Source organism: Schistocerca cancellata, chromosome 3, assembly GCF_023864275.1.
Source record: "Schistocerca cancellata isolate TAMUIC-IGC-003103 chromosome 3, iqSchCanc2.1, whole genome shotgun sequence".
NCBI lineage: Eukaryota > Metazoa > Arthropoda > Insecta > Orthoptera > Acrididae > Schistocerca > Schistocerca cancellata.
This window is the reverse complement of record NC_064628.1, coordinates 198633823-198661539: the sequence shown is the minus strand read 5'-3', so window position 1 is coordinate 198661539 and position 27717 is coordinate 198633823. Positions and strand designations below refer to the sequence as shown.

The 27717-nt window shown below is 43.5% G+C and overlaps 1 protein-coding gene across 2 annotated transcripts in view; it reads right to left on the bottom strand.

Annotated features, from left to right (window-relative positions):
• LOC126174817 (putative aminopeptidase W07G4.4) overlaps positions 1–27717 on the bottom strand; it is a 78306-nt gene that overhangs the window by 17475 nt on the left and 33114 nt on the right. For both annotated transcript variants that reach the window (XM_049921194.1, XM_049921195.1), the window contains exons 7-8: positions 7743–7933; positions 1915–2097 (exon numbers count right to left, since the gene is read on the bottom strand). In XM_049921194.1, the coding sequence (XP_049777151.1) occupies positions 1915–2097; positions 7743–7933 (374 nt within the window). The remainder of the gene's footprint in view (positions 1–1914; positions 2098–7742; positions 7934–27717) is intronic.

The following is a 27717-nucleotide window of genomic DNA, read 5'->3' as shown; positions in this document are numbered from 1 at the left end:
CATCACCTGATTTAATTAGACTACATTCCATTATCCTTGTTTTGCTTTTGTTGATGTTCATCTTATATCCGCCTTTCAATACACTGTCCATTCCATTCAACTGCTCTTCCAGGTCCTTTGCTGTCGCTGACAGAATTACAATGTCATTGGCAAACCTCAAAGTTTTTATTTCTTCTCCGTGGATTTTAATTCCTACTCCAAATTTTTCTTTTGTTTCCTTTACTGCTTGCTCAATATACATATTGAATAACATCGAGGATAGGCTACAACCCTGTCTCACTCTCTTCCCAACCACTGCTTCCCTTTCATGCCCCTTGATTCTTATAACTGCCACCTGGTTCTTGTACAAATTGTAAATAGCCTTTCGCTCCCTGTATTTTACCCCTGCCACCTTCAGAATTTGAAGGAGAGTATTCCAGTCAACCTTGTCAAAAGCTTTCTCTAAGTCTACAAATGCTAGAAACATAGGTTTGCCTTTCCTTAATCTTTCTTCTAAGGTAAGTCGTAGGGTCAGTATTGCCTCACGTGTTTCAACATGTCTACGGAATCTGAACCGATCTTCCCCAAGGTCGGCTTCTACCAGTTTTTCCATTCGTCTGTATAGAATTCGTGTTAGTATATTGCAGCCGTGACTTATTAAGCTGATAGTTTGGTAATTTTCACACCTATCAACACCTGCTTTCTTTGGGATTGGAATTATTATATTCTTCCTGAAGCCTGAGAGTATTTCGCCTGTCTCATACATCTTGCTCACCAGATGGTAGAGTTTTGTCATAGCTGGCTCTCCAAGGCTATCAGTAGTTTCGAGTTAGGTCTTTCAGTGCTCTGTCAAATTCTTCTCACAGTATCACATCTCCCATTTCATCTTCACTTATGTCCTCTTCCATTTGAATAACATTGCCCTAAAGTACATCACCCTTGTATAGACCCTCTATATACTCCTTCCACCTTTCTGCTTTCCCTTCTTTGCTTAGAACTGGGTTTCCATCTGAGCTCTTGATATTCATACAAGTGGTTCTCTTTTCTCCAAAAGGTCTCTCTGATTTTCCTGTAGGCAGTATCTATCTTACCCCTAGTGATATATGCCTCTACGTTTTTACATTTGTCCTCTAGCCATCCCTGCTTAGCCATTTTACACTTCCTGTCGATCTCATTTTTGAGACATTTGTATTTCTTTTTGCCTGCCTCATTTACTACATTTTTTGTATTTTCTCCTTTCATCAATTAAATTCAATATCACTTCCATTACCCAAGGATTTCGACTAGCCCCCTGCTTTTTACTTACTTTATCCTCCGCTGCCTTCACTATTTCGTCTCTCAAAGCTACCCAATCTTCTTCTACCATACTTCTTTGCCCTGTTCCTGTCAATCATTCCCTAATGCTCTCTCTGAAACTCTCTACAAAATTGGGTTCTTTCAGTTTATCCAGGTCCCATCTTCTTAAATTCCCACCTCTTTGCGGTTTCTTCAGTTTTACTCTACAGTTCATAACCAATAGATTGCGGTCAGAGTCCACATCTGCTCCTGGAAATGTCTTACAATATAAAACGTGGTTCCTAAATCTCTGTCTTACTTACCATTATATAATCTATCTGAAACCTTCCAGTGTCTCCAGGCCTCTTCCATGTATACAACCTCCTTTCACGATTCTTAAACCAAGTGTTAGCTATGATCAAGTTATGCTCTGTGCAAAATTCTACCAGCAGCTTCCTCTTTCATTCCTTATCTCCATTCCATATTCACCTACTACGTTTCCTTCTCTTCCTTTTCTTACTATCAAATTCCAGTCCCCCATGACTATTAAATTTTCGTCTCCCTTCACAGCAAGGCCGTTTTGGTTAATGTTGCAAGGCCAGGTCAGTCAATCATCCACACTGTTGCCCCTGCAACATTTATTAACCATGACAAACTTACCTTACATAAAACATCTGCCATCACCATACGTCCCTCAGCATCAGTATTCCCGACACGTAAGCGAACTTTGCTCCGGGATGTTATAACCTCATCAGCTACATAACAGTTCTCACCAACACTATTTCGTGCAAGGCAGAGTGCTCCAACAATCTTTGTAGATTTAGGTTTCAACAGTGCTGCAACCTAAAATTAAGAAGAATAAATGAATATTTTAAAATAAGTTCAACAATTATGATTTATTCTACCAAGGTATTACATTTCAGTATTTTTTTCACATCTGAATTTCAAAACACATGCAAGTTAGCTGTCACAAAAATGGAAAATAAAAATAAAACTAGGATCATAATACGAGTATGGCTTTTCACAACATTTGTAAATGTTACTATTATTCTCAAACTGAATCAAGTGGTTGCCAATAAATTTAATCAGAACTTAATTTGGTGGCTATTCCCAACTAAAATATGTATGCAGGAATGTAACAATATTACGAAGAGGATAGTTGCTTCTGACCACATAACAGAGATGCTGAGTCGCAGGTAGATACTACAAAAAGGCTGTCACAAAATAAGCTTTCGGTCAACAAGGCCTTTGTCAAAATTAGATGACACACACACACACACACACACACACACACACACACACACACACACACACACTCTCTCTCTCTCTCTCTCTCTCTCTCTCTCTCTCTCTACACTACGAACAGCAGCAGTGCATGAGGGGAGAGGCAACTGGGTGGGAGTAAGGTGGAGGCTGGGGCAAAGAGGAGGAGGGGTAGTAGGGTAGGGGTGGGGGACAGTGACGAGCTGCTGGGAAGCCCACAGGGACAAGGTGGGGGGAGGTAGGGCAGCTAGGTGCAGTCAGGAGCTTAGATGGAGGTCGGGGAGAGAGCTGAGGGGCAGGGTAGCGGAAAAGGAGAAAAGTAAAAAGTGTGTTGGCGGAATAGAGGGCTGTGTAGTGGTGCAATGGGGCCAGGGAAGGGACTGAGGGGTGAGGACAATGACTAGCGAAAGTTAAGGCTAGGAGGATTACGGGAATGTAGGATGTACTGTAGGGAGAGTTCCCACCTGTGTAATTCAGAAAATCTGGTTTTGGTGGGTAGGATCCACAGGGCACAGGCTGCGAAGCAGTCATTGAAATGAAAAATGTCATGTTGGGCAGCATGCTCAGCAACAGGGTGGCCCAGTAGTTTCATGGCCATAGTTTGTCAGTGGCCATTCATGCAGACAGACAGCTTGTTGGTTGTCATGCCCACAGTGGTTGCATCAATGACTACAAGTGTAATAAGAAATGCCAAGAAAGGAAGGAAAATATATTTGCTTAACAAGAGTGATAGGGCACAAATCGCAGAATATCTGAGTGACCACCATCAAACGTTCATTTCTGAGGAAGAGGATGTGGAACAAAAATGGAAAAAATTCAGAAACATCGTCCAGTACGCCTTAGATAAGTTCGTACCGACTAAGGTCCAAAGCGAGGGGAAAGATCCACCGTGGTATAACAATCATGTACGAAAGGTACTAGGGAAACAAAGAAAGCTTCATCATAGGTTTAAGAGTAGTCGAATCATAGCTGATAAGGAAAAGCTGAACGAAGCAAAAAAGAGTGTAAAGAGAGCAATGAGAGAAGCATTCAACGAATTCGAACATAAAACATTGGCAAACAATCTAAACAAGAACCCTAAAAAGTTTTGGTCATATGTAAAATCGGTAAGCGGATCTAAATCCCCTATTCAGTCACTCGTTGACCACGATGGCACCGAAACAGAGGACGACCGAAGAAAGGCAGAAATACTGAATTCAGTGTTCCGAAACTGTTTCACTGCGGAAAATCGTAACACGGTCCCTGACTTCAGCCGTCGCACGGACGCCAAAATGGAAAATATTGAAATAAACGATATCGGAATTGAAAAACAACTGCTATCACTTAGTAGCGGAAAAGCATCCGGACCAGACGAGATACCCTTAAGATTCTACAGTGATTATGCTAAAGAACTTGCCCCCTTTCTATCAGCAATTTATCGTAGATCGCTGGAAGAACGTAAAGTACCTAGCGACTGGAAGAAAGCGCAGGTCGTTCCCATTTTCAAGAAGGGTCATAAATCAGATGCGAATAATTATAGGCCTATTTCGCTTACGTCAATCTGTTGTAGAATAATGGAACATGTTTTGTGTTCTCGTATTATGACGTTCTTAGATAATACAAATCTCCTTCATCATAACCAACATGGATTCCGCAAACAGAGATCATGTGAAACTCAGCTCGCCCTATTTGCCCAAGAAATTCACAGTGCCGTAGACACTGGCGAGCAGATTGATGCCGTATTCCTGGACTTCAGGAAGGCATTTGATACGGTTCCGCACTTACGTTTAGTGAAAAAAATACGAGCTTACGGAATATCGGACCAGGTTTGTGATTGGATTCAGGATTTCCTAGAAGAAAGAACACAACATGTCATTCTTAACGGTTCAAAATCTGCAGATGTAGAGGTAATTTCGGGAGTACCACAAGGAAGCGTGATAGGACCTTTATTGTTTACAATATACATAAATGACTTAGTTGACAACATCGGTAGCTCCGTGAGGCTATTTGCAGATGACACGGTTGTCTACAAGAAAGTAGCAACATCAGAAGACTCGTACGTACTCCAGGAAGACCTGCAGAGGATTAATGCATGGTGCGACAGCTGGCAGCTTTCCCTAAACGTAGATAAATGTAATATAATGCGCATACATAGGGGCAGAAATCCATTCCAGTACGATTATGCCATAGGTGGTAAATCATTGGAAGCGGTAACGACCGTAAAATACTTAGGAGTTACTATCCGGAGTGATCTGAAGTGGAATGATCACATAAAACAAATAGTGGGAAAAGCAGGCGCCAGGTTGAGATTCATAGGAAGAATTCTAAGAAAATGTGACTCATCGATGAAAGAAGTAGCTTACAAAATGCTTGTTCGTCCGATTCTTGAGTATTGCTCATCAGTATGGGACCCTTACCAGGTTGGATTAATAGAAGAGATAGACATGATCCAGCAAAAAGCAGCGCGATTCGTCATGGGGACATTTAGTCAGCGCGAGAGCGTTACGGAGATGCTGAACAAGCTCCAGTGGCGGACACTTCAAGAAAGGCGTTACGCAACACGGAGAGGTTTATTATCGAAATTACGAGAGAGCACATTCCGGGAAGAGATGGGCAACATATTACTACCGCCCACATATATCTCGCGTAATGATAACAACGAAAAGATCCGAGAAATTAGAGCAAATACGGAGACTTACAAGCAGTCGTTCTTCCCACGCACAATTCGTGAATGGAACAGGGAAGGGGGGATCAGATAGTGGTACAATAAGTACCCTCCGCCACACACCGTAAGGTGGCTCGCGGAGTATAGATGTAGATAGAATGCAGCACAGTGGTTGCAGCTTAGCTTGTAGATTATGTGACTGGTTTCACAGGTAGTCATGCCTGTGTTGGGATAGGTGATGTTTCTGACTGGATCAGAGTAGGTAGTGGTGGGAGGATGTATGGGACACGTCTTGCACCTAGGTGCAGTACAGTGATATGAGCCATGAGGTAAGGGGTCAGGATTTGTAGAGATGGACAAGTATATTGCATAGGTTTGGTGGACAGTGCAATATCAGGGTGGGAGGGTTGGGAAGAATAGGGGGCAGGACATTTCTCATTTCAGGGCACCATGAGAGGTAGTCGAAACCCTGGTGGAAAATGAGTATCAGTTGCTCCAGTCCTGGGTAGTACTGAGTTATGAGGGGAATGCTCCTCTATGGCTGGACAGTTAGACTTTGGGAGGTGGTGGGTGACTGGAAAGATAAGGCTCAGGAGATTTTGTTTTTGTACAAGTTTTGGGAGGAGATTTACGGTCTGCAAAGACCTCGCTGAGACCCTCGGTATATTTCGAGAGGGACCACTCATCACTGCAAATGCAACAACCATGGGTGGTTAGGCTGAATGGGAGAGACTTCTTGGTGTGGAATGGGTGGCAGCTGTCGAAATGGAGGTATTGCTGGTGGACAGTAGGTTTGATATGGACAGAGGTACCAATGTAGCCATCTTTGAGGTGGCTCATTGGGTTGAGTAGGACCATGTAAAGCCAATAGGATAAAAGCTGTTGAGGTTCTGGAGGAATATGGATAGGGTGTCCTCACCCTTGATGCAGATTGCAAATATGTCATCAATGGATCTCAACCTGTCCAGATTGCAAAGATGTCATCAATGAAACTAAACCAGGTGAGGGGTTTAGGACTCTAGGTGTTTAGGAAGGATTCCTCTAGATGGCCCATGAATAGGTTGGCATAGGATGGTGCCATGTGTGTGCCCATAGCCGTACCACAGATTTGTTTGTATGTAATGCCTTCAAAAAAAAAGTAAGTGTGGGTGTGGATTTAGTTGGTCATGGTGACCAGGAAGGAGGTTGCTGGTTTGGAATCTGTCGGGCTAGGTACTGCTCAAACGCAGTTAAGGCCATGGTCATTAGGAATGTTAGTGTAAAGGGAGGTGGCGTCAACAGTGTCAAGCAGGGCACTGTGTGGTAAACGGGCAGGAACTGTGGTGAGACACTGGAGGAAATGGTTAAAATATATTGTGTAGGTTCGGTGGATGGCAGAATACTAACTAGATGCAAGACCTGTCACATACATCCTTCCACAACCGCTGCCGCCGCCGCCACCACCACCACCACCACCACCACCACCACCACCACCACCACCACCACCTACCCCAGTCCGGCAATAAACATCACATATCCTAACAAAGGCACAGCTACCTGCGGAACCAGTCATGTGATCTACAAGCTGAACTGCAACCACTGTGCTGCATTCTATGTAGGCATGATAACCAACAAGCTGTCTGCATGAATGGCCACTGATAAACTGTGGCCAAGAAACAAGTGGACCACTCTGCTGCTCAGCACGCCACCTCATCTAGATCTTGATTATTAAGACTTATTTTAATTTTTTTGCGATTTTGACTGTTTTGTTATGAAATGGCTCATAAGCAGTTTTGGGCTGTTCATGATTAAACTATTAGGCCCAATACAGTCACAGAAAATGAACTTGTATGTGACTAGTGATGCTATTATAAATATTTACATTTCTCCTAAGTTTAATGAGTATAGCAAATTGCAAACTTTACTTGAAGCTTTCAACGGTCTGAGTATTATGTAAGAATTGGTTAGTATAACAACTACTTTTCATTTTGTGCATTGCTTTGTAAACAGCTGTACACTGCACATGTAATTTTGAGAACACAACACATGCATTTCTACACATGTCAAGATGCAAATTCCTCTGAAACTACAGAACATGGATCGAGGTAATAAGTAAAACTAATTTTCTAATTTTGAGCACCATGTTGTCACAACAACAAAGGTAGATCAATGATGAGGTCATTAGTGATCAAGATCCAGCTGAGACTAGACAAGGATGGGTGCAGGAATTTGGCTATGTCCTTTTAGAAGGAACTATTCTGACAGTTTTCTTAAGCAAGTCATGGAAAACCTGCTGTGAGTCATTTTAATTTTCTGCTCGCTCTGCATAACAACTATATTGTTTGTTTGCATCTGTGTAACTACCAACAAAATCTCAAAGAAATAAACACATTTTAAAAATAAAGGTTTATTTCTGTTTTTCATCAATTATAGCAAAACCCTGCAAAACAGAGCAAAAAGAAAAACTGGTGTCACAAGCAACATCTAAGGCAGAAATTTGCTTCTTTGAACACCCATGCTTTTGTTAAAATTCAGACACTTATTACTATTTACTTGCACTTTTCTTTGTTTTTGTTTCCCTTTAATTTGACGCTTCGCTTACCTGCATAAATCCAGCAACAGCAGCTGCTCCACACTTATCTCTAGACATTCCTGCCATAATTCCTCCAGCTTTAATATCAGCACCACCTGTGTCATAGGTTATTCCTTTACCCACCAAGAGCAGGGTTTGACTAATAGTATCCCCTGAATCATATGTCAAGTAAATAATACGGCCCTTGTGTCTCTCTATTACTGTAAAGACAGAAACATTATGAGTTAATATATTTATTAGATCATGCTGTTTACAGCATCATAAAGTATTCTCCCAGTAGGAGGAGGGCAGTTAATTGTTAAACAGCTACCACAATTTTAAAAGTATGTTTCCTGATTGAGCATATTATTAAGCCCCAAAACACCCAAAAACATGTAACTCAAATGAAACTGTACCAATAAGAATGAATTTGTTGAGACAAAAATCAACACAGCACATGTGGTCTCTTTGGGAAGAGCGGCAGTCCACTTAATGAGCAAACAAAATTACGAAAACTCACAATCATTTTAAATTAACACTATCAAAAGGAATATTAACTTGAAAAATCTGTAAAATTACAAGAAGCTGCATTTTAGTAATTGCAAGTACTGCTGACAAATTTACAAGTAGAAAAACCAATCAGGGGGAAAATGCTCCTTTAAGAGCACAGAAAAGGCTAGTATGTTCCTCTTTAACCCTAAAGTGGATGCACCTATGTATAAAGTGTGCCAACCACAAATAATATTCTCTTGTACCATTCCACTGTTGTTTTACAATTGCAAGCTCATACCTATTCCTTAAGCAACGATATAAAATAAACAGTGAGCTAGGTGAGAAAAAATTTACAATTCGTACAAGAAAATTACCCAGATTACAAGCTAACAGTACAATCCCACAATGAGGCAGATGTCTACCAGATAATTAGTAATCGAATAAGTGTTTTGCTGAGATCTGATACAATTGCACTACTTAACGCTCTGATGGGTCATTACTGTGGGGTAACATCCGTACTTGGTAACAGAATGATACAACAAAGTTTAATGTTGTTATTGTTTAATTAAACAGTGATTTGGCTGATACAATGTAATTTTATTTTACCGCTGTTTAATTAAACTAACATTACACTACGTTTTTGCTCCTACATGTTTACCTTGGTTACATAAAGACAGACGTTTTTTTACATGTGTTCAAAGTACGCCGCGTGCCTGCCCGTGTTCTAAAAATCGACGCAGCCACTCGAGGGTTAAAAGAGACAGAAAAGTGGGGAACCAGTTGCTTCAATCCACATTCTGCCTTCCTCACTAAAAATGTTTGCACGTGGATGGGTGACCGTCCGGTCTGCTGAATGCTGTTAGCAAGCGGTGTGCACTCGGGAGGCATTGTGAGGCAAACTGAGGAGCTACTTGATTGAGGAGTAGTGGCTCCAGTCTCAGAAACTGACATGTGGGCAGGAGAGCCCCTCCACATCTGCATCCAGTGACACCTATGGGCTGAGGATGACACGGCAGCCTGTCGGTACCGGTGGGCCTTCATGGCACGTTCGGGAGGAGTTTAGTTGTTTAGTCTCTCTTCATACTTGTTCCCTCCTCTCACTGTCATTGGATGTGTCTCTCCCTTCAATGTCTCCCTTTTCTCCCGTTGATTTACATTATAATCTACTGCCACTGTCACCTCTCTCCCTTACACTGTCTCCTTTTGTCTTTCTTTCCTACTGTCACTATCTCCACCATACGCTGGCAGTTCAAAACGTCTGAGGTGTCCAACACAATTTTTCCCCTACACTCACTTGCTTAAAGTTTCTGCCCAAAATGGGCTTGCACTACACCTACATGTTAATGTTTGGTGGTCTGGGAGGGGACAGACCCCCCAACCTTATGTATGGTCTCCATTCACATAGTTTTCAGCTTCACTGTTGCCTTTGTCTTTTGCTGACGTTGCTATCTGCATCCTCTCTCTCTCTCTCTCTCTCTCTCTCTCCCTCCCTCCCTCCCTCCCTCTCTCTCTCTCTCTCTCCCTCCCTCCCCACCCTCTTTCACTGCCACTTTCTCTCAGACAATCACTGTCCCCTCTGTTGCCAGAATTCATTTCCAGCAGAAGAAAGCTGAAATACATTAGCATACCAACATTTTTGTTAAGGAAACCAAAATGAGGATTGAGACAGTTTTTTCCCCCCACTTTTCTGTCAGAGTCTTTTTAGAGAGGGACACATTTGCCTTTTTTTATGCTCTGGCAGAGGAATTTTTCTGCTGGTTTGCTTCTTTCCCTGTTAGAGCACTGTGTGCTGCATTTATAAATGCAATTTCATGGGTCAGTAAAGTTTTAACAGTTTATTTATCTATTTCAACACATTTATATACTTTATATCTAAAAACAAAGATGATGTGACTTACCAAACGAAAGTGCTGGCAGGTCGATAGACACACAAACAAACACAAACATACACACAAAATTCAAGCTTTCGCAACCAATGGTTGCTTCGTCAGGAAAGAGGGAAGGACGGGGAAAGACGAAAGGATGTGGGTTTTAAGGGAGAGGGTAAGGAGTCATTCCAATCCCGGGAGCGGAAAGACTTACCTTAGGGGGAAAAAAGGACAGGTTAGAAATGGTTAGAAATGGTTTACTGAATTTGCACACACACACACACACACACACACACACACACACACACACACACACACACACATCCATCTGCACATACACAAGCAGACATTTGTAAAGGCAAAGAGTTTTGCCTTTACAAATGTCTGTGTATGTGCGGATGGATATGTGTGTGTGTACACGAGTGTATACCTGTCCTTTTTTCCACCTAAGGTAAGTCTTTCCGCTTCCGGGATTGGAATGACTCCTTACCCTCTCCCTTAAAACCGACATCCTTTCATCTTTCCCTCTCCTTCCCTCTTTCCTGACGAAGCAACCGTTGGTTGCGAAAGCTTGAATTTTGTGTGTATGTTTGTGTGTCTATCGACCTGCCAGCACTTTCGTTTGGTAAGTCACATCATCTTTGTTTTTAGATATAATTTTCCCACGTGGAATGTTTCCCTCTATTATATTCATTTATATACTTTGTCACATATAAAGAACACATGAAGTACGCATAATATAAGGTTAACACTAAATCGTTTGCTTCACATTTTTATTGGATATTGTGCTCATCAATAGCAATCCCCCTGACTCATGATGTGTGTCTTAAAAGAGTAAAAATGTTGTTAGAAATGGTTTACTGAATTTGCAGTCTTTCCAGTTCACATAATTTTTGGCAGTCATTGTCAGTTCCCTTTTTAGCCTATCTTTTCTTACTGCATTGCAACTTTGGGCATATTTGTGTAGGTGTCAAGAGCTCATTATACAGAGACAGAGCATCAAAGTTCTACTGGGGAAAAAAATGCTGATTAAAAACATGGTTTTGTGACATCAGAACCCTTGCAGTAATCCTACAATCCTTAATATGTGTTGACTATGTCAATTAAAATTACATTTATGCCTCAGAGTGGATATTACGTGCTTATTTTATGTGCATAAGTACAATAACTTTGAGCCTTCGGATCTCAATAACGAATAATGATAACGAAAAAGTTTCAAAGTTCCTTGAGAATATCATCTTAAGAACATATAGCTTTTGGCCATCAAGGCGACAGACACACGAACACACACACACATGAAAACGCAACTCACACACACGTGACTGCACCCTCTGGCAGCTGAAGCCACACTGCGAGCAGCAGCAGGGAATGATGGGAGAGGCAATTGGGTGGGGGTAAGGAGGAGGCTGTGGGCACCCGCATGGCACCATCCTATGCCAACTTATTCATGGGCCATCTAGAGGAATCCTTCCTAAACACCCAGAATACTACACCTCTTACCAGGTTCAGATTCGCTGATGACATCTTTGCTATCTGCATCAGGGTGAGGACATCCTACCCACATTCCTACAGAACCTCAACTCTCCTCCCCCCCCCCCCCCCCCCCATTTGCTTCACTTGGTCCAACTCAATGCAACAAAACACCTTGCTTCACTTGGTCCAACTCAATGCAACAAAACACCTTCCTAGATGCTGACCTCCACCTGAAAGATCAGTACCTCTGTCCATATCAAACCTACTAACCACCAGCAATACCTCCATTTCGAAAGCTGCCACCTGTCCCATACCAAGATGTACCTTCCATACAGCCTAGCCACCCATGGTCGTCACACCTGCAGTGATGAGCGGTCCCTCCAGAAATATACCGAGAGCCTCAGTGAGGCCTTTCCAGACCGTATTTGTCCTCCCAAACCTTGTACAAAAACAAATCTCCCATGCTTTATCTTTCAAGTCACCGACCACCTCCCAAAGTCTCACTGTCCACCCACAGAGGAGTATTCACCTCGTAACTCAGTACCACCCAGGAATGGAGCATGAATTACATTCTCCGCCAGGGTTTCAACTACCTCTTGTCATGCCCTGATACGAGAAGTGTCCTGCCCAGTATCCTTCCCACCCCTACCTCAGCCATGTTCCACTGTCCAGCAAAACTACACAATATACTCATCCATCCCTACACAACCCTTTCTCCCAACTACTTACCTCAAGGCTCCTATCCCTGTAGTAGACCTAGATGCAAGACATGTCCCATACATCCTCCCACCACCCCCTACTTCGGTCTGGTCAGAAACATCACCTATCCCATCATAGGCAGAGCTACCTGTGAAACCAGTCACATAATCTAAAAGTTAAGCTGCAACCACTTTGCTGCATTCTATATGAGCATGACAACCAACAAGCTGTCTGTCCGCATGAATGGCCACTGACAAACTGTGGCGAAGAAACAAATGGACCACCCTGTTGTTGAGCATGCTACCAAACATGACATCATTCATTTAAATTAGTGCTTCACAGCCTGTGCCATATGGATCCTTCCCACCAACACCAGCTTTTCTGAACTGCACAGGTGGGAACTCTCCCTGCAATATATTCTGCATTCCCATAACCCTCCTGGCCTCAACTTCGTTAGTCATTTTTGTCACCCATCTAGCCCCTTACCTGTTTCCATTCCAGCACTACACAGCCCTTATTCTATCAACACACCCAGTCTCTTTACTTCTGTCCTTTTCCACAACCCCCACCCCCCACCCCCCACACCACCACCACCACCACTCCCCTGCCCACTGTCTATCCTCCCAACCGCACCTAGCTGCCCTCTCATCTCCACCTTGTCCTTGCATGCTTCCCAGAAGCACTTCACTGTCCCCCACCCACTATCCTGCTATCCCTCCCCCTCCCTGCCCCAGCCTCCATCTTACAGCCCCCTCCCACCCACCTCAGCTGTCACTCCCATATGCACCGCTGCTGTTCCTCACAGTGTGGCTTCAGCTGCCAGATGCTGCAGTGAAGTGTGTGTGTGTGTGTGTGTGTGTGTGTGTGTGTGTGTGTGTGTGTAGCATCATCTATTTTTGACAAAGGCCTTGATGGCTGAAAACATATATTGTGACAGTCTATTTGTTGTGCCTATCTGTGACTCAGCATCTCAGCTATATGGTGATTAGCGAGTTCCCTTTTCATAATATTGTTACATTACATCCCCGATTATGTTGCATTATAGCAGTGACCATCCCCAAAACCCAGAAATCATACTTTTTTCAAGGTTTTCTCAGGAACCAACCATGAACAAATGGTGCTTGTATAAGCCACCTAAGGTCCACAACCATAGACCACACGAAAAAGAACCAATTGATTTGCTCAATTTGCGGGGTTGGAGGAAGTGTGTAATGTTCGAAGTATGCCTGTTCTCCTGATAGGTATACAAACTGTTGCTAGGGTACGGGCTATCCAAAACACTTACTCCTTACCTCTGAGCAATAGAACCCAAGTATGATCCTGAAAAATTAAATTTTCACAAGCAGCATATGAAGTCTATTCAAAAAATTCCGGAACATTCGTAATTTTGCATCAATGGTGTGCTGGAGCAAAATGCAGTTGGCTTCCCTGCACACACCTATGTTTAATGTGTAACTACTGGAATTTTCACTGCTGTATGTCTGTTAGTTATTGTTCAGTGCTATATTGAGTAGAATGTTATGTCGCACAGTCTGTTAATTTCAAGCTGGCAGAGTTAGAGGAGCAACATGTCTGCATTAAATTTTGCGTGAAACTCAAAAACTTCTTTACAGGGGCACACTAAATGATGCAGATAGCCTACAGTGATGGGTGCTTAAACTGAACTCAGTGTTTCAAATGGTTTACTTGGTTTAACAATGGCCAGACGGAAGTCAATAATGACCCTCATTCAGGACGCCCTCCGATGTCTACCAACGACGCTCATGTCAGGAACATCAATGAAATTGTGCATGCCAATCGAAGACTGACTGTCCAAGAGATTGCAGAATAATGTAGCATTTCAGTTGGATCATGTCATGAAATCCTGACGCAGCATCTTGGAATACACTGGCTTGCCGTCAAGTTCGTCTCACGGCTCATGACTGAAGACCAGAAAGAGCTTTGTCTTGCAATCTGTGAGGAGCTTTTGGATAGTGTGAATGAGAATGAGATGTTCCTTACGAGAATCATAACTGGTGATGAGACGTGGGTCTACGGTTATGATACTGAGACCAAGGTTAAATATCCACAAAGGGTCAGGAAAGATTCTCCAAGACTAAGAAACACACATCAGACCAGGTCAAATATCAACTCGATGCTGATAATTTTCTTTTACTTTGAAGAATTGGTTCATCATGAATTCATACCATAAGGACAAAATGATAATCGATGGTACTATCGGAATGTGCTGCGAAGCCTGCAAGAAATCAGACAAGTTGAAGAATTCTACGAAAGTGGCAGTAAAGCTAAGATAGAATCAATAAAATGAATTGGTACAGTAAAGGGAGATCTGAAGGAAGTAAGAACAGCCACTTTATATAACAGACAGAAGAATTACACTACGTGATCGAAAGTATCTGGACACCTGGCTGAAAATGACTTACAAGTTCATGGTGCCCTCCATCAGTAATGCTGGAGTTCAATATCGTGCTGGCCCACCCCTAGCTTTGATGACAGCTTCCACTCTTACAGGCATATGTTCAAACAGGGAAGGTTTCTTGGGAAATGGCAGCCCATTCTTCACAGAGTGCTGCACTGAGGAGAGGTATCAATGTCGGTCAGTTAGACCTGGCACGAAGTCAGCATTCCAAAACATCCCAAAGGTGTTCAATAGGATTCAGGTCAGGACTCTGTGCAGGCCAGTCCATTACAGGGATGTTGTTGTTGTGTAACCTCTCTGCCACATGCCGTGCATTATGAATAGGTGCTCAATTGTGTTGAAACATGCAATTGCCATCCCCGAATTGCTCTTCAACAGTGGGAAGCAAGAAGGTGCTTAAAACATCAATGTAGGCCTGTGCTGTGACAGTGCCACTCAAAACCACAAGGGGTGCAAGCCCCCTCAATGAAAAACACGATCACACCTTAATACCACTGCCTCCAAATTTTAGAGTTGGCACAATACATGCTGGCAGATGACATTCACCCTACATTCGCCATACCCACACCTTGCCATTGTATTGCTACATTGTGTACCATGATTTGTCAATCCGCACAATGTTTTTCCACTGTCCAATTGTCCAATGTTTATGCTCCTTACACCAAGCAAGGTGTCATTTGGCATTAATTAGCGTGATGTGTGGCTTATGAGCAGCCACTTGACCGTGAAATCCAAGTTTTCTCACCTCCCACCTAACTGTCCTAGAACTTGCAGTGAATCTTGATGCAGTGTGGAATTCCTGTGTGATGGTCCAGATAGACGTCTGCCTATTGCACATTACGACCCTTTTCAACTGTCGGCGGTCTCTGTCAGTCAACAACAGATGAGGTCGGCCTGTACGCTTTTGTGCTGTATGTGTCCCTTCACATTTCCACTTCACTATCACATGGGAAACAGTGGACCTAGGGATGCTTAGGAGTATGGAAATCTTGTGTACAGACATATGACACAAGTGACACCCAATCACATGACCACGTTTGAAGTCCGTGAGTTCTGCGGAGTGCCCCAATCTGCTCTCTCACAATGCCTAATGACTACTGAGGTCGTGGGTATGGAGTACCTGACAGTAGGTGGGAACACAATGCACCTAATATGAAAAACATATGTTTTTGACGGTATCCGGATAATTTTGATCATATATAGAGTATTAGGCAGAAAATCCATGACCTGACAATTGTCCTGCCAGAATACCAAGAAGACTGAAACAACTTGGTCTGACAAGTGAAAAAGAACCCAATCTGAGAGAAATATAGACACAAATGAAAGGTAAAACAAAACTCTGGAAATGCCCTTTGCTGTACATCATGTGGTCCAGTGGGTCCAAAAGTAAATAAAAATATATTTCATTGAACTCACTACAGTGCTTCAGTATAACTTACAAGAAATTGCAATTAAGAGAATTACACCATTTGAAAAGCTTTTATTAAAAAATTTAAGAAATACCAGTAGATGTGTCATGCAACTGATTTAAGAACTACAATACCAACAAACTCTCACAATTTCGAAGTCATATTGCACACAAGAACATTGAAGTGTGCACACACCATTATCAGTATTTCAATTTGTACTTAGATTGTGAACATGTGACTGCAAACTAAGACCATGTAAGCAAATAAATAATGGGGCAGGGGGGTGCCGTTTGAAACAAACTCCATTCCAGAAAGTCAGTCATACTGTTTTACTTTTCTTAGCAGAACATCTATCCTCACTGAACTTCATATGGTTTCCCCATTCTAACTGTGGAATAGTGGTGTCTGATTTGTTGTTGGGAGATATGATCTGTCTGTTTATTGGTGCAATTACCCAGTTAAAATGTTTTCTGCAGCCACTCGGGCTGCAAACTCTTACACCTGGGAAAGCAAGTGAAAATTACCATTGTATTGTACTGTACTGTACTGTATTGTATTGAATTGGGGACCTAGAAACGACGAAGAGGCTTTGTCTCCGCCATAACCCTCAGTGGTTCACAACCCCACAACAGGCTACAGCAATCCACTCACCCCACCACCGCCCCCCCAGTGCCCCCCCCCCCCCCCTCTCCCTTCACCCCGCGAATGTCTCACAGCAGAAAAGTGTAACATCAAATGTTTGCGTAGTAAAGTAATTATGGTGTATGCGTACATGGAGACAGTGTTTGTGCAGCAATCGCCGACATCGTATAACTGAGGCAGAATAGGGGAAACCATCCTGCATTTGCCGAGACAGATGGAAAACCGCCTTAAAAATCATCCACGGACTGGCCGGCACACTGGACCTTGACACTAATCCACCAGGCGGATTTGTACCAGTCCCACCCGGAAAGCAATGTATTATATTGCACAGCTAACCGGGCAGGCAAAATTACCCTTCGTCAAATACAGATAGTAATTTTATAAAATTCCTTGCCATTTTCATGACATTCACCCTACTTTATTCTCCAGAAGTTAGCTGAGAAACTTGGAAAATGTAAAAATATAAAGGTTTTAAGTAAGAAGAGGGGATTGGGGCTGGGGAGGGAGGGGGGGATCCTGACTCCCATGATACCCCCTCCTTCAATCAAGTGAAGCTGAGAGTCACAGGGCAGGCACACAAATTCTTCTGCAGCATCTGCAGCTCAACACAGCAATCTAGAGGCGTGCAATGTTATTTGGACTGGAGCAATTGAGGCATACAAAATAGAGAGATGACGAAAACAGATAAATTTTCACAGACATCACACAATGGCAAAGCAGCAACACTAAAATCTAGAGTTTAAATGTGAAGAGGGACTGACTTCGCAGATACATTTCACATTAAGTGGTCTAACGCAGTGCAAGTCATGTTACAAAGAACCTCTACACAGAGTAGTTTAGCTGCCCCTACAGCTGTTGTTTTATGTAATCTACAATCAGAGATGGGCAAACCCATTCATCCTTGGGAACTAGTTCACTGGTGATCGTTCTGTTTTGGAACAACTCATTTTTGCTTGTTCACTGTTCATTTGTCCATGGTATATAGTTCTTAATAAAAATTGAAAATTAATGGCATAGGTGACCAAAGGATGGAGGGCGCCCAGAGGGTGCACTTACCTCCCCCCTGGAGACTGGAATACAGAGTTTTTATTCATTACATAATTCTCACACACCTGTAGAAGTAATTTCCTTGATTTGGCAAAACCTCCCATTTAGCCAACTGTAGCTTTATATGGCTGATTTCAGTGAAATAATACAGGGATTCCTTTACAAAATATGACACGAGACACTCGATTATGGAGCGTAGGCTTCATTTGATTGTAAGACGGTCTGCCTTCCATAACAATGAAAATACTGTTTTACCTTGGATCGAAGTATTGTTATGGAGTTGCATATGAGGCATTTCCTCGCTGTTGTGAAATCAGATTCCCTTCACAGTCTTCTTAACGTAATCAGCAATAGCTAAACATAGTGCTTCCTGGAGCATTTTTTTGTTTAACAGAATGCCGTGTGCATTCTGCTATGCCTTGAAATTTGTTTTCTGCTTTATCAGTTTTGAAAAGGATTAGTTAAAGGCTATTTATGACATTCATTTTGTTTATAAACAATAGTATTCTCATATATAATTGTTTCTTACTTCAGATTTTTCACTTTCGGTATCAGTTTAATGTTACTAGTATTTGACAAAAGTATCTTTTCTAAATATTTTACTGATTTATTTCCTAACTTATGGTTCATTTTCTTCAAGACGTGTCAAATGTCATTGTAAAATGATATAACTTTAGGATATTAACTTCAATAATGTGTCACAATAGAATCATAATAATAAGACAGAAAGGTTTACTTCAAAGAAGATAATCGTGGACCTTGGATACCTTATAAGTATCAAAGTAATCTACGTACGTATAACAATTATGAACATTGCAACAAAAATAATCAATTATTGATAATACACTCCTGGAAATGGAAAAAAGAACACATTGACACCGGTGTGTCAGACCCACCATACTTGCTCCGGACACTGCGAGAGGGCTGTACAAGCAATGATCACACGCACGGCACAGTGGACACACCAGGAACCGCGGTGTTGGCCGTCGAATGGCGCTAGCTGCGCAGCATTTGTGCACCGCTGCCGTCAGTGTCAGCCAGTTTGCCGTGGCATACGGAGCTCCATCGCAGTCTTTAACACTGGTAGCATGCCGCGACAGCGTGGACGTGAACCGTATGTGCAGTTGACGGACTTTGAGCGAGGGCGTATAGTGGGCATGCGGGAGGCCGGGTGGACGTACCGCCGAATTGCTCAACACGTGGGGCGTGAGGTCTCCACAGTACATCGATGTTGTCGCCAGTGGTCGGCGGAAGGTGCACGTGCCCGTCGACCTGGGACCGGACCGCAGCGACGCACGGATGCACGCCAAGACCGTAGGATCCTACGCAGTGCCGTAGGGGACCGCACCGCCACATCCCAGCAAATTAGGGACACTGTTGATCCTGGGGTATCGGCGAGGACCATTCGCAACCGTCTCCATGAAGCTGGGCTACGGTCCCGCACACCGTTAGGCCGTCTTCCGCTCATGCCCCAACATCGTGCAGCCCGCCTCCAGTGGTGTCGCGACAGGCGTGAATGGAGGGACGAATGGAGACGTGTCGTCCTCAGCGATGAGAGTCGCTTCTGCCTTGGTGCCAATGATGGTCGTATGCGTGTTTGGCGCCGTGCAGGTGAGCACCACAATCAGGACTGCATACGACCGAGGCACACAGGGCCAACACCCGGCATCATGGTGTGGGGAGCGATCTCCTACACTGGCCGTACACCACTGGTGATCGTCGAGGGGACACTGAATAGTGCACGGTACATCCAAACCGTCATCAAACCCATCGTTCTACCATTCCTAGACCGGCAAGGGAACTTGCTGTTCCAACAGGACAATGCACGTCCGCATGTATCCCGAGCCACCCAACGTGCTCTAGAAGGTGTAAGTCAACTACCCTGGCCAGCAAGATCTCCGGATCTGTCCCCCATTGAGCATGTTTGGGACTGGATGAAGCGTCGTCTCACGCGGTCTGCACATCCAGCACGAACGCTGGTCCAACTGAGGCGCCAGGTGGAAATGGCATGGCAAGCCGTTCCACAGGACTACATCCAGCATCTCTACGATCGTCTCCATGGGAGAATAGCAGCCTGCATTGCTGCGAAAGGTGGATATACACTGTACTAGTGCCGACATTGTGCATGCTCTGTTGCCTGTGTCTATGTGCCTGTGGTTCTGTCAGTGTGATCATGTGATGTATCTGACCCCAGGAATGTGTCAATAAAGTTTCCCCTTCCTGGGACAATGAATTCACGGTGTTCTTATTTCAATTTCCAGGAGTGTATAATAAGAATGGATAGATAAAAAATTACTCACCAAGCGGCGGCACGGGAACAAACACACAAAAAGATTTAAATTTTTAGAAGCTTTCAGAGCCAGTGGCTCCTTCTTCTGGCAGAAGAGTTGAAGGAGAACGAAGAGGGGTGAAGGAAAAGGACGGGAGAGGTTTAGGGGAAGGGTTGCAGTTCAGAAAAGTCATCCAGCACCCTGGGTCAAGGGAGGCTTACCAGATGGGTTAGAGTTTAAAAGTGGAAGACAAGGAAATATGAAACACAGATTACTACTAAAACATCACGCACGAGTTAATAAGATTGGAAAGCTAAGACAGCAAAAAATAGACAAGTCAGAAAATGAAAGACGTAGGAAACTAAGGTGGAGTGAAGAACGGAGTAGTTACTGTGAACAAATGCCGAGATGGCAGGAATTAACGTAAATTAAGGCCAGGTGGGTGGCAAGAACCAAGGACAAGTTGTAGTTCTAGTTCCCACCTGCGAAGTTCTGAGAAAAAGTGTCTTGGATAAGAATTCAGATGGCATGTGTGATGAAACAGGCACCGATGTCTTGACTGTCATCTTGTACAGCATGCTCTACAACAGGATATTGTGTTGCCTGTATACGACCTCTGTCTATGCCCTTTCATCCTGACTGATAACTGGCTGGTAGTCATGCCGGTGTAAAAGGCCGAACGGTGTTTACATAACAGCTGGTATACAACATGTCGTTTCACAGATGGCTCTTCCTTTGATAGTATATGTTTTGCCAGTTACAGGTCTGGAATAGGAGGTGGTGGTAGGGTGCATAGGGCATGTCTGGTAGCAGGCATGGTCACAGGCGTAGGAGCCACAGGGTAGGGAGATGGGTGCTGAAGGAGCATAGGGTCAAACAAGGATAATGTGGAGATTGGGAGGGTAACGAAAAGCTATTCTAAGTGTGGTGGGCAAACTCTCAGACAGAACGGATCTCATTTCAAGGCATGATTTTAGGAAGTCATCGCCTTATTGAAGTATTTGATTGATAAATTCAAGACCAGGATAGTAATGGGTGACAAGTGTTGTGATCTGATTATGTTTTTTGGAGGGATCATCAGTATCAGGATTGGATGTGATGACCCAGGAAATCTGCTTTTGAACTAGGCAGTTTTGATAACTACGTCCAGTGAAGACTGAAGTGAGAGTGGTGGTGTATTGCTCTAAAGAGTCTGCGTCTGAACAAATACATTTGCCTAGAATGCCAAGTCTGTAGAAACTTCGAGAAGGCCATGACTTTCTAAAATCCATTCTGCCTGACATTTTGCCCATCACATCTAAAATAGCTTCTTGTCGCCCTTAAAATCTGCGCAATATCCTTGTCAGACCCTATGCTCCTTCTGCACCCATCTCCCTACCCTATGGCACGATGCAGAGTCGACGTTACGTTAGGAGGAGGAGAGTTAGGCCATCTGTTTTTAAAGTTTGTAAGAGTGTTAATCTTTCACCAAAATCAACCGACGAGGCTTCTATATTTCAAGGAGCGCACAGATGGATGGGTTTTGTAGCTAGATTTTCTTTGGCCATGTCTGTACATGTAGGCTGAAAGACATGCCCTATGCACCCTCCGACCACCACCTATTCCAGCACTGTAACTGGCAAAACATATACTATGAAAGGCAGAGCAACTTGTGAAACGACACGCCATATATATCATCTGTTATGTAAACATCGTTCGGCCTTTCACATCAGCATGACTACCACCCAGTTATCGGTCAGGATGAATGGGCATGAATGTATACAGGCAACATACAATATCCTGTTGTAGAGTGTGATGTACAACATGACTGTCATGATCTCAGTGCCTGTTTCACCACACATGCCATCTGGATTCTTATCCGAGACACCAGTTTCTTGGAACTCTGTAGGTGGGAACCAGCACTACAAGTCCTTGGTTCTTGTCACCCGCCTGGCCTTAATTTATGTTAATTCCTTCCATCTAGGCATTTGTTCACAGTAACTACTTCTTTCTTCACTCCGTCTTCATTTTCTGCATCTTTCATTTTCTGATTTGTCTATTTTTTGCTGTCCCTTTCCCACCTATGTTACATACATTGCACTTAGTTTTTCACTCTTATTAACTCATTTCATATCTTGTCTGGTGCAGTCCCCAAAAATCAGTCTTTCCTTCTCATTCTGTCTGGTAAGTCTCCCCTGACCCAGGGTTCTGGGTGCCTTTTCTGAACTAAGCCCTTTTCCCTAAACCTCTCCAGTCCTTTTTCTTCACCCCTCTTCTACCCCTTCAACTCTTCTGCCAGAAGAAGGAGCCACTGGCTCTGAAAGCTTGTAAAAATTTAAATCCTGTTGTTTGTGTGTGTGTGGAGGGGGGGGGGGGGGGGGTGTTCCCCTTCCGCCACTTGGTGAGTAGATTTTTTATCTGTACCTTTATATTAAATACGAATATTGAGTGGATACAGAGAAATAAATAATGATTTTTTTGTATATTGTCCAACTATTAGCTCCGGTGGCATTTCATATCTCAAAAGTGATCAATTAATTTATATCAGAAATGTCTCTCTTAGGGTCTTTGCCCTCTTCGATGGAAAATTTTCTCCATAAACTCTTGGCAAGTTGTATTGTATGCTACAAGCACTATGTTTTTTAGAGTATTGGATAAAAATTGTAGAAGAAATTTTTTAAAATTATAATTCATAAATGTCTTTCTTTCATGACACACAGTAATTTCCATCAAAAAAAGTATTACAGGTAATGCAAAAACTGTAATATTTGAATAGATATTTTACATTCTCTAAACTCAAATGGCTCAGACATTTTCAAGGCATGAGCTATTTAGAAAAAAAAGGTAAGTTGGTGACTCAAGCAAACAGAAATGAGATTAGAATGAACTCAAAGTAGTCAGACTGCCCTGTAATTCCTCCAAAGGATACCAACAGAATCTGAGATGCATAAATAGTACAAGGGGCTATTTAAATAAATTCATTTCATTAAATTTTAAATTTTTATTTCTTTTAACAGTTTGTAGAACACATATATTCAAACTTAAACATTAGCATTGATAAATATAATTTATGAAACTTCCGATGGCCCCAATCAACTCCTTTTATCAGTCGGTGTTTGTCCTGCTTTCGAAAATATCCTCTCTCAAGATGCTGAACTCACTGTTACACATAGCCTATTTAGGGCCAATGAATATAAATACGGGAACGAAGTTTCCTTTGTTCCCACCATAACAGACAATCAGCATCCCTCAGGAGAAACATCTTGGAAAAGTGCTTGTCCATTTCGAATACAGCCACAGTCTTAGAATCCAAGTTTCTGTTGTTTTTGCCCCCTTCATGATCAAAGCCTTTCCACAAATTAAAATTTGTTAATGTCAGAAAAGATGAAGATGATGAAGGTGGAAGTCCATTTGAAGAGGAAGTTACTGAAGTATGTTCATTAGCTTTCTCTTGTGCTAATAACTGATGAACTTCACTTACAGTTCGATCTGGTTGGCTGGTTTAAAAGAGGGGGGAAGGGATCAAACTATGAGGTCATTGGTTCCTTGTTCCTAATAAAACAATGCCACAAGTGTGAGAATAAAACAGACGAGACATATCATACAAAATGGAAAGAAAGGAAAAACCATATGAACGAAGGAAAGGCAACGAACACTAAAAGGGACAAAAGAGGACAAGAAAACAACAGAGAGACACTAGAAACAGAAGAGAATAAAACAAGAAAGCAGATTACAGTGGCTGGCCGACCACGAGAATAAAAAGAAAAAGCCAGCCACTCTGCAACACATTAAAACTTCCACACTGAAAGCACTCTAGGGTGGAGGACACACAGGGACAAAGGACATGCACTAAAACCTACATACAAGTATAAAACCTACTCTCACGGATAAAACGTAAAACTAAAGCTGCTGCTGAGGCATCATTGCTCAACACCAAAGGCAGGGAGCTGGAAAAGTTAAAAGCCCACCGATGAGCGGCTGAAAGTGGGCAGTCCAGTAAGAGGTGGACGACCATCATTTGGGAGCCACAGCGACACAGAGGTGGGTCCTCGTGACGGAGTAGGTAACTATGCATTAACCATATATGGCCAATGCAGAGCTGGCAGAGGACAACTGATTCCCTGCAAGAGGACTGCATGGAAGACTTCCACATGTTCGTAGTCTCCTTAATGACACGCAGTTTGTTGTGCGTACTTTTATGTCATTCGATCTCCCAAAACCAGGAAACCCTGCAGCATAAGACAGAGTGCAAGTCAGCTTCGGAGATGCCCATCTCCAGAAGTGGTTTCCGTGTTGCCAGTTTGGCCAGCCTGTCGGCAAGTACATTGCCTGGGATTCCGACGTGTCGTGAAGTCCACACGAGCACCAACAAACGACGGGACCATTCCAGGGCATAGATGGACTCCTGGATGGACACTACCAGAGGGTGGCGAGGCTAGCACTGGTCAATAGCTTGTAGGCTGCTCAATGAGTCAGTACACAGGAGAAATGACGAGCCAGGGCATGAGCGGATGTGCTCAAGAGCATGAGACATGGCCGCCAGCTCTGCAATGAAAACACTTCAGCCATCTGGCAAGGAGTGCTGTTCAATATGTCCTCCATGAAAATACGCAAAGCCTACATGACCATCAGCCATCAAGCCGTTGGTGTAAACCACCTCAGAGCCTCGGAACATGTCAAGAATCTAGAGGAAGTGACAGCGGAGAGCAGCGGGGTTAACGGAGTACTTAGGGCCATGCAAAAGGTCCAGACAAAGCTGTGGTCAAGGTGCACACCATGGAAGCATACATGAACGGACTGCAAGTAAAGGTGGTAAAGGGAAGGACTCCAGTTCGGGGAGAAACCGCAATCGTTAGACCCGACCTGGGCTGCCGACGCGGGAGATGGACTGCTGCGAGCGGAAGAATGAGATGGTAATTCAGATGCTCAGGAGAACTAAGAATGTGTGCAGCATAACTGGTGAGCAGTTGTGCAAGTCTGATCTGCAATGGAGGAAGCCCAGCCTCCACCAGTATGCTGGTCACCGGAATCTGCCTAAAAGCTCCTGTTGCTAGTTGAATCCCACAGTGGTGCACAGGGTCAAGTAATTGCAACGCTGAGGGGCACTGCCAAACCATAACCCACACTCCCATGGTCAATTCAGTATTGGACAAGGGCTCTGTAGAGCCACAGCAGCGTGGAGCGATTGAAACCCCAATTGGTGTTGTTCAGGCAACGGAGGGCATTGAGGCACAGCCAGCACTTCCAGTTAAGCTGACAAAGATGAGGAAGCCAAGTCAATTGAGTGTCAAAAACCAGTCCTAAGAATCGACATGTCTCCACTACAGTGAGGGGATCATCATGAAGGTCAAGTTCTGAGTCTGGATGAATGGTACAACATTGACAGAAGTGCATGACACACGACTTTGTGGCTGAAAACTGGAAGCCGTGGGCTAGAGCCCATGACTGCGCCTTGTGGATGGCTCCCTGTAGGTGCTGCTCAGCAACACCAGTACTCGAGCAACAGTATGAAATGCAGAAATCATCTGCATACAGAGATGGTGAGACTGAGGGCCCTACAGCTGCTGCTAGACCATTAATGACCACTAAAAAGAGACAGACACTCAATACAGAGGCCTGCTGGACGCCATTCTCCTGGATATGGGGGGAACTAAGGGAGGCACCAACTTGGACACGGAAAGAACAAAGCGACAGGAAGTTTTGGATAAAAATCGAGAGCGGGCCCCGGAGACCCCACTCATACAATGTGGCAAGGATATGATGTCGCCAGGCCATGTCATATGCTTTATTATATAAGTCAAAAAAGACGGCAACCATGTTGGCATATGGAAAAGGCAGTTCGGATGGCAGACTCGTGGGACACTAGATTCTCAGTGGTAGAGTGATCCTGGCAGAAGCTGCCCTGACACGGGGCCAGGAGGCTACATGACTCCAGGACCCAACTCAACCACTGACACACCATACGTTCCAGCAGCTTACAAAGAACGTTGGTGAGGCTAATGGGCCAATAGCTATCCACATCAAGCAGGTTCTTACCAGGTTTGAGCACCGGAATGATGGTGCTCTCACATCATTGTGATGGAAAGACGTCGTCACACCAGATCCAGTTGAAGACGACGAGGAGATGCCGCTTGCAGTCAGGTGAGAGATATTTAATCATCTGACTGTGGATCCAATCTGGCACAGGAGCTGTGTTGGGGCAGCGTGCAAGGGTGCTGAGCAGCTCCCACTCTGTAAATGGAGCGTTATGGGTTCATTGTGGCGCGTAGTGAACGCGAGAACCCTCCCATCCATCCACCATTTGAGGACACCAAAGGCTGGGGATTAATTCTCCGACGCAGAGGCACAGTGCTCTGCAAAGTGCTCGGCAACTGTATTTGCATCGGTAGACAACACGCCATTGATGTGAATACCAGGGATACCCGTTGGGGTCTGGAACCCGATAAGACGTTTGATCTAGATCCAGACTTGGGAAGGTGATGTATGGATTCCAATGGTCAAGACATACCTCTCCCAACACTCCTGTTTCCATCTTTTTATAAGCTGGCGAACGCGAGCACGGAGCCGTTTAAATGATATTAAGTGCTTTAGGCAAAGGTAACACTTATGTTGCTGTAGAGCTCGCTGACGCTCTTTAATGACCTCAGCGACTTCCAGCAACCACCACGGGACTGACTTTCGCTGGGGGCACCCTAGAGAACGAGGGATCGCATTTTCCGCCACAGAAATGACCGCAGTGGTGACCTGGTCAACTGTCACATTGATGGCACCATATGGGGGAGAGTCAATGGTGACAGCAGAGGTGAAGGCTTCCCAGTCTGCCTTGTCTACAGCCCATCTGGGTAAGTGTTCCCCAAATTCCTGTAACACTACATTGAAAGGTTCCTATTCTTTTCTTGTCTGAATAGTTTCTCATCCATGTTTCACTTCCATACAAATCTATATTACAGCCAATTACCTTTAGAAAAGACCTCCTAATACTTTAAACTGATTTTCGGTTTTAACAAATTTCTATTTTTCAAAAATGATTTTTTTACTATTGCCAGTCTGCAGTCAATATCCTCTCTACTTCATGTTATAGTACTTTTCAATTTGACGCTTACTGTGAATCCTCAACCACGGACACGGTTATTTATTTTTCTCCAAATCATCACTTAAAACATAAGAAGGCAGTTTTTCATTCATTGCTTCAGCACTTCCATAATATTTCCTTATCAACTCAAGCATCAGATCATGAATATAAGGTTAATACAATGTATCATACTTCAAATGGTAATGACTTGCACTTTGTCCATAAAACAGATACAGAAATAATGAAAAAGAAGGAGATATCCTCAATTTGAAAAGGTTTTTTTCACTATGTTAACACAAATGCAACACAACAAAAGTAACAAGAATTTCCCATCATCTCCCTTACTCCAGCTTCTTCTCTGAAACGATAGATAAACAACTGACAAAGAGCAAAACAGCTCCAGCTTTTTTTGTTCCACTGACCGAAGGAACCAGATACAGCCACTGCAATCAACCAACTAGTAGTCCATATAAAAATGCAGGTATTTACTCTATTACATGTAACAAATGTCCAAAACACTACATAGGATGAATAGGCAGAGTATTTGATACATGATTCAAAAAACATCACAATGGAAATAGCTCCAGATCTGGATTAACTACACATCTATGAGACGACCAACATTCTATTAGAAG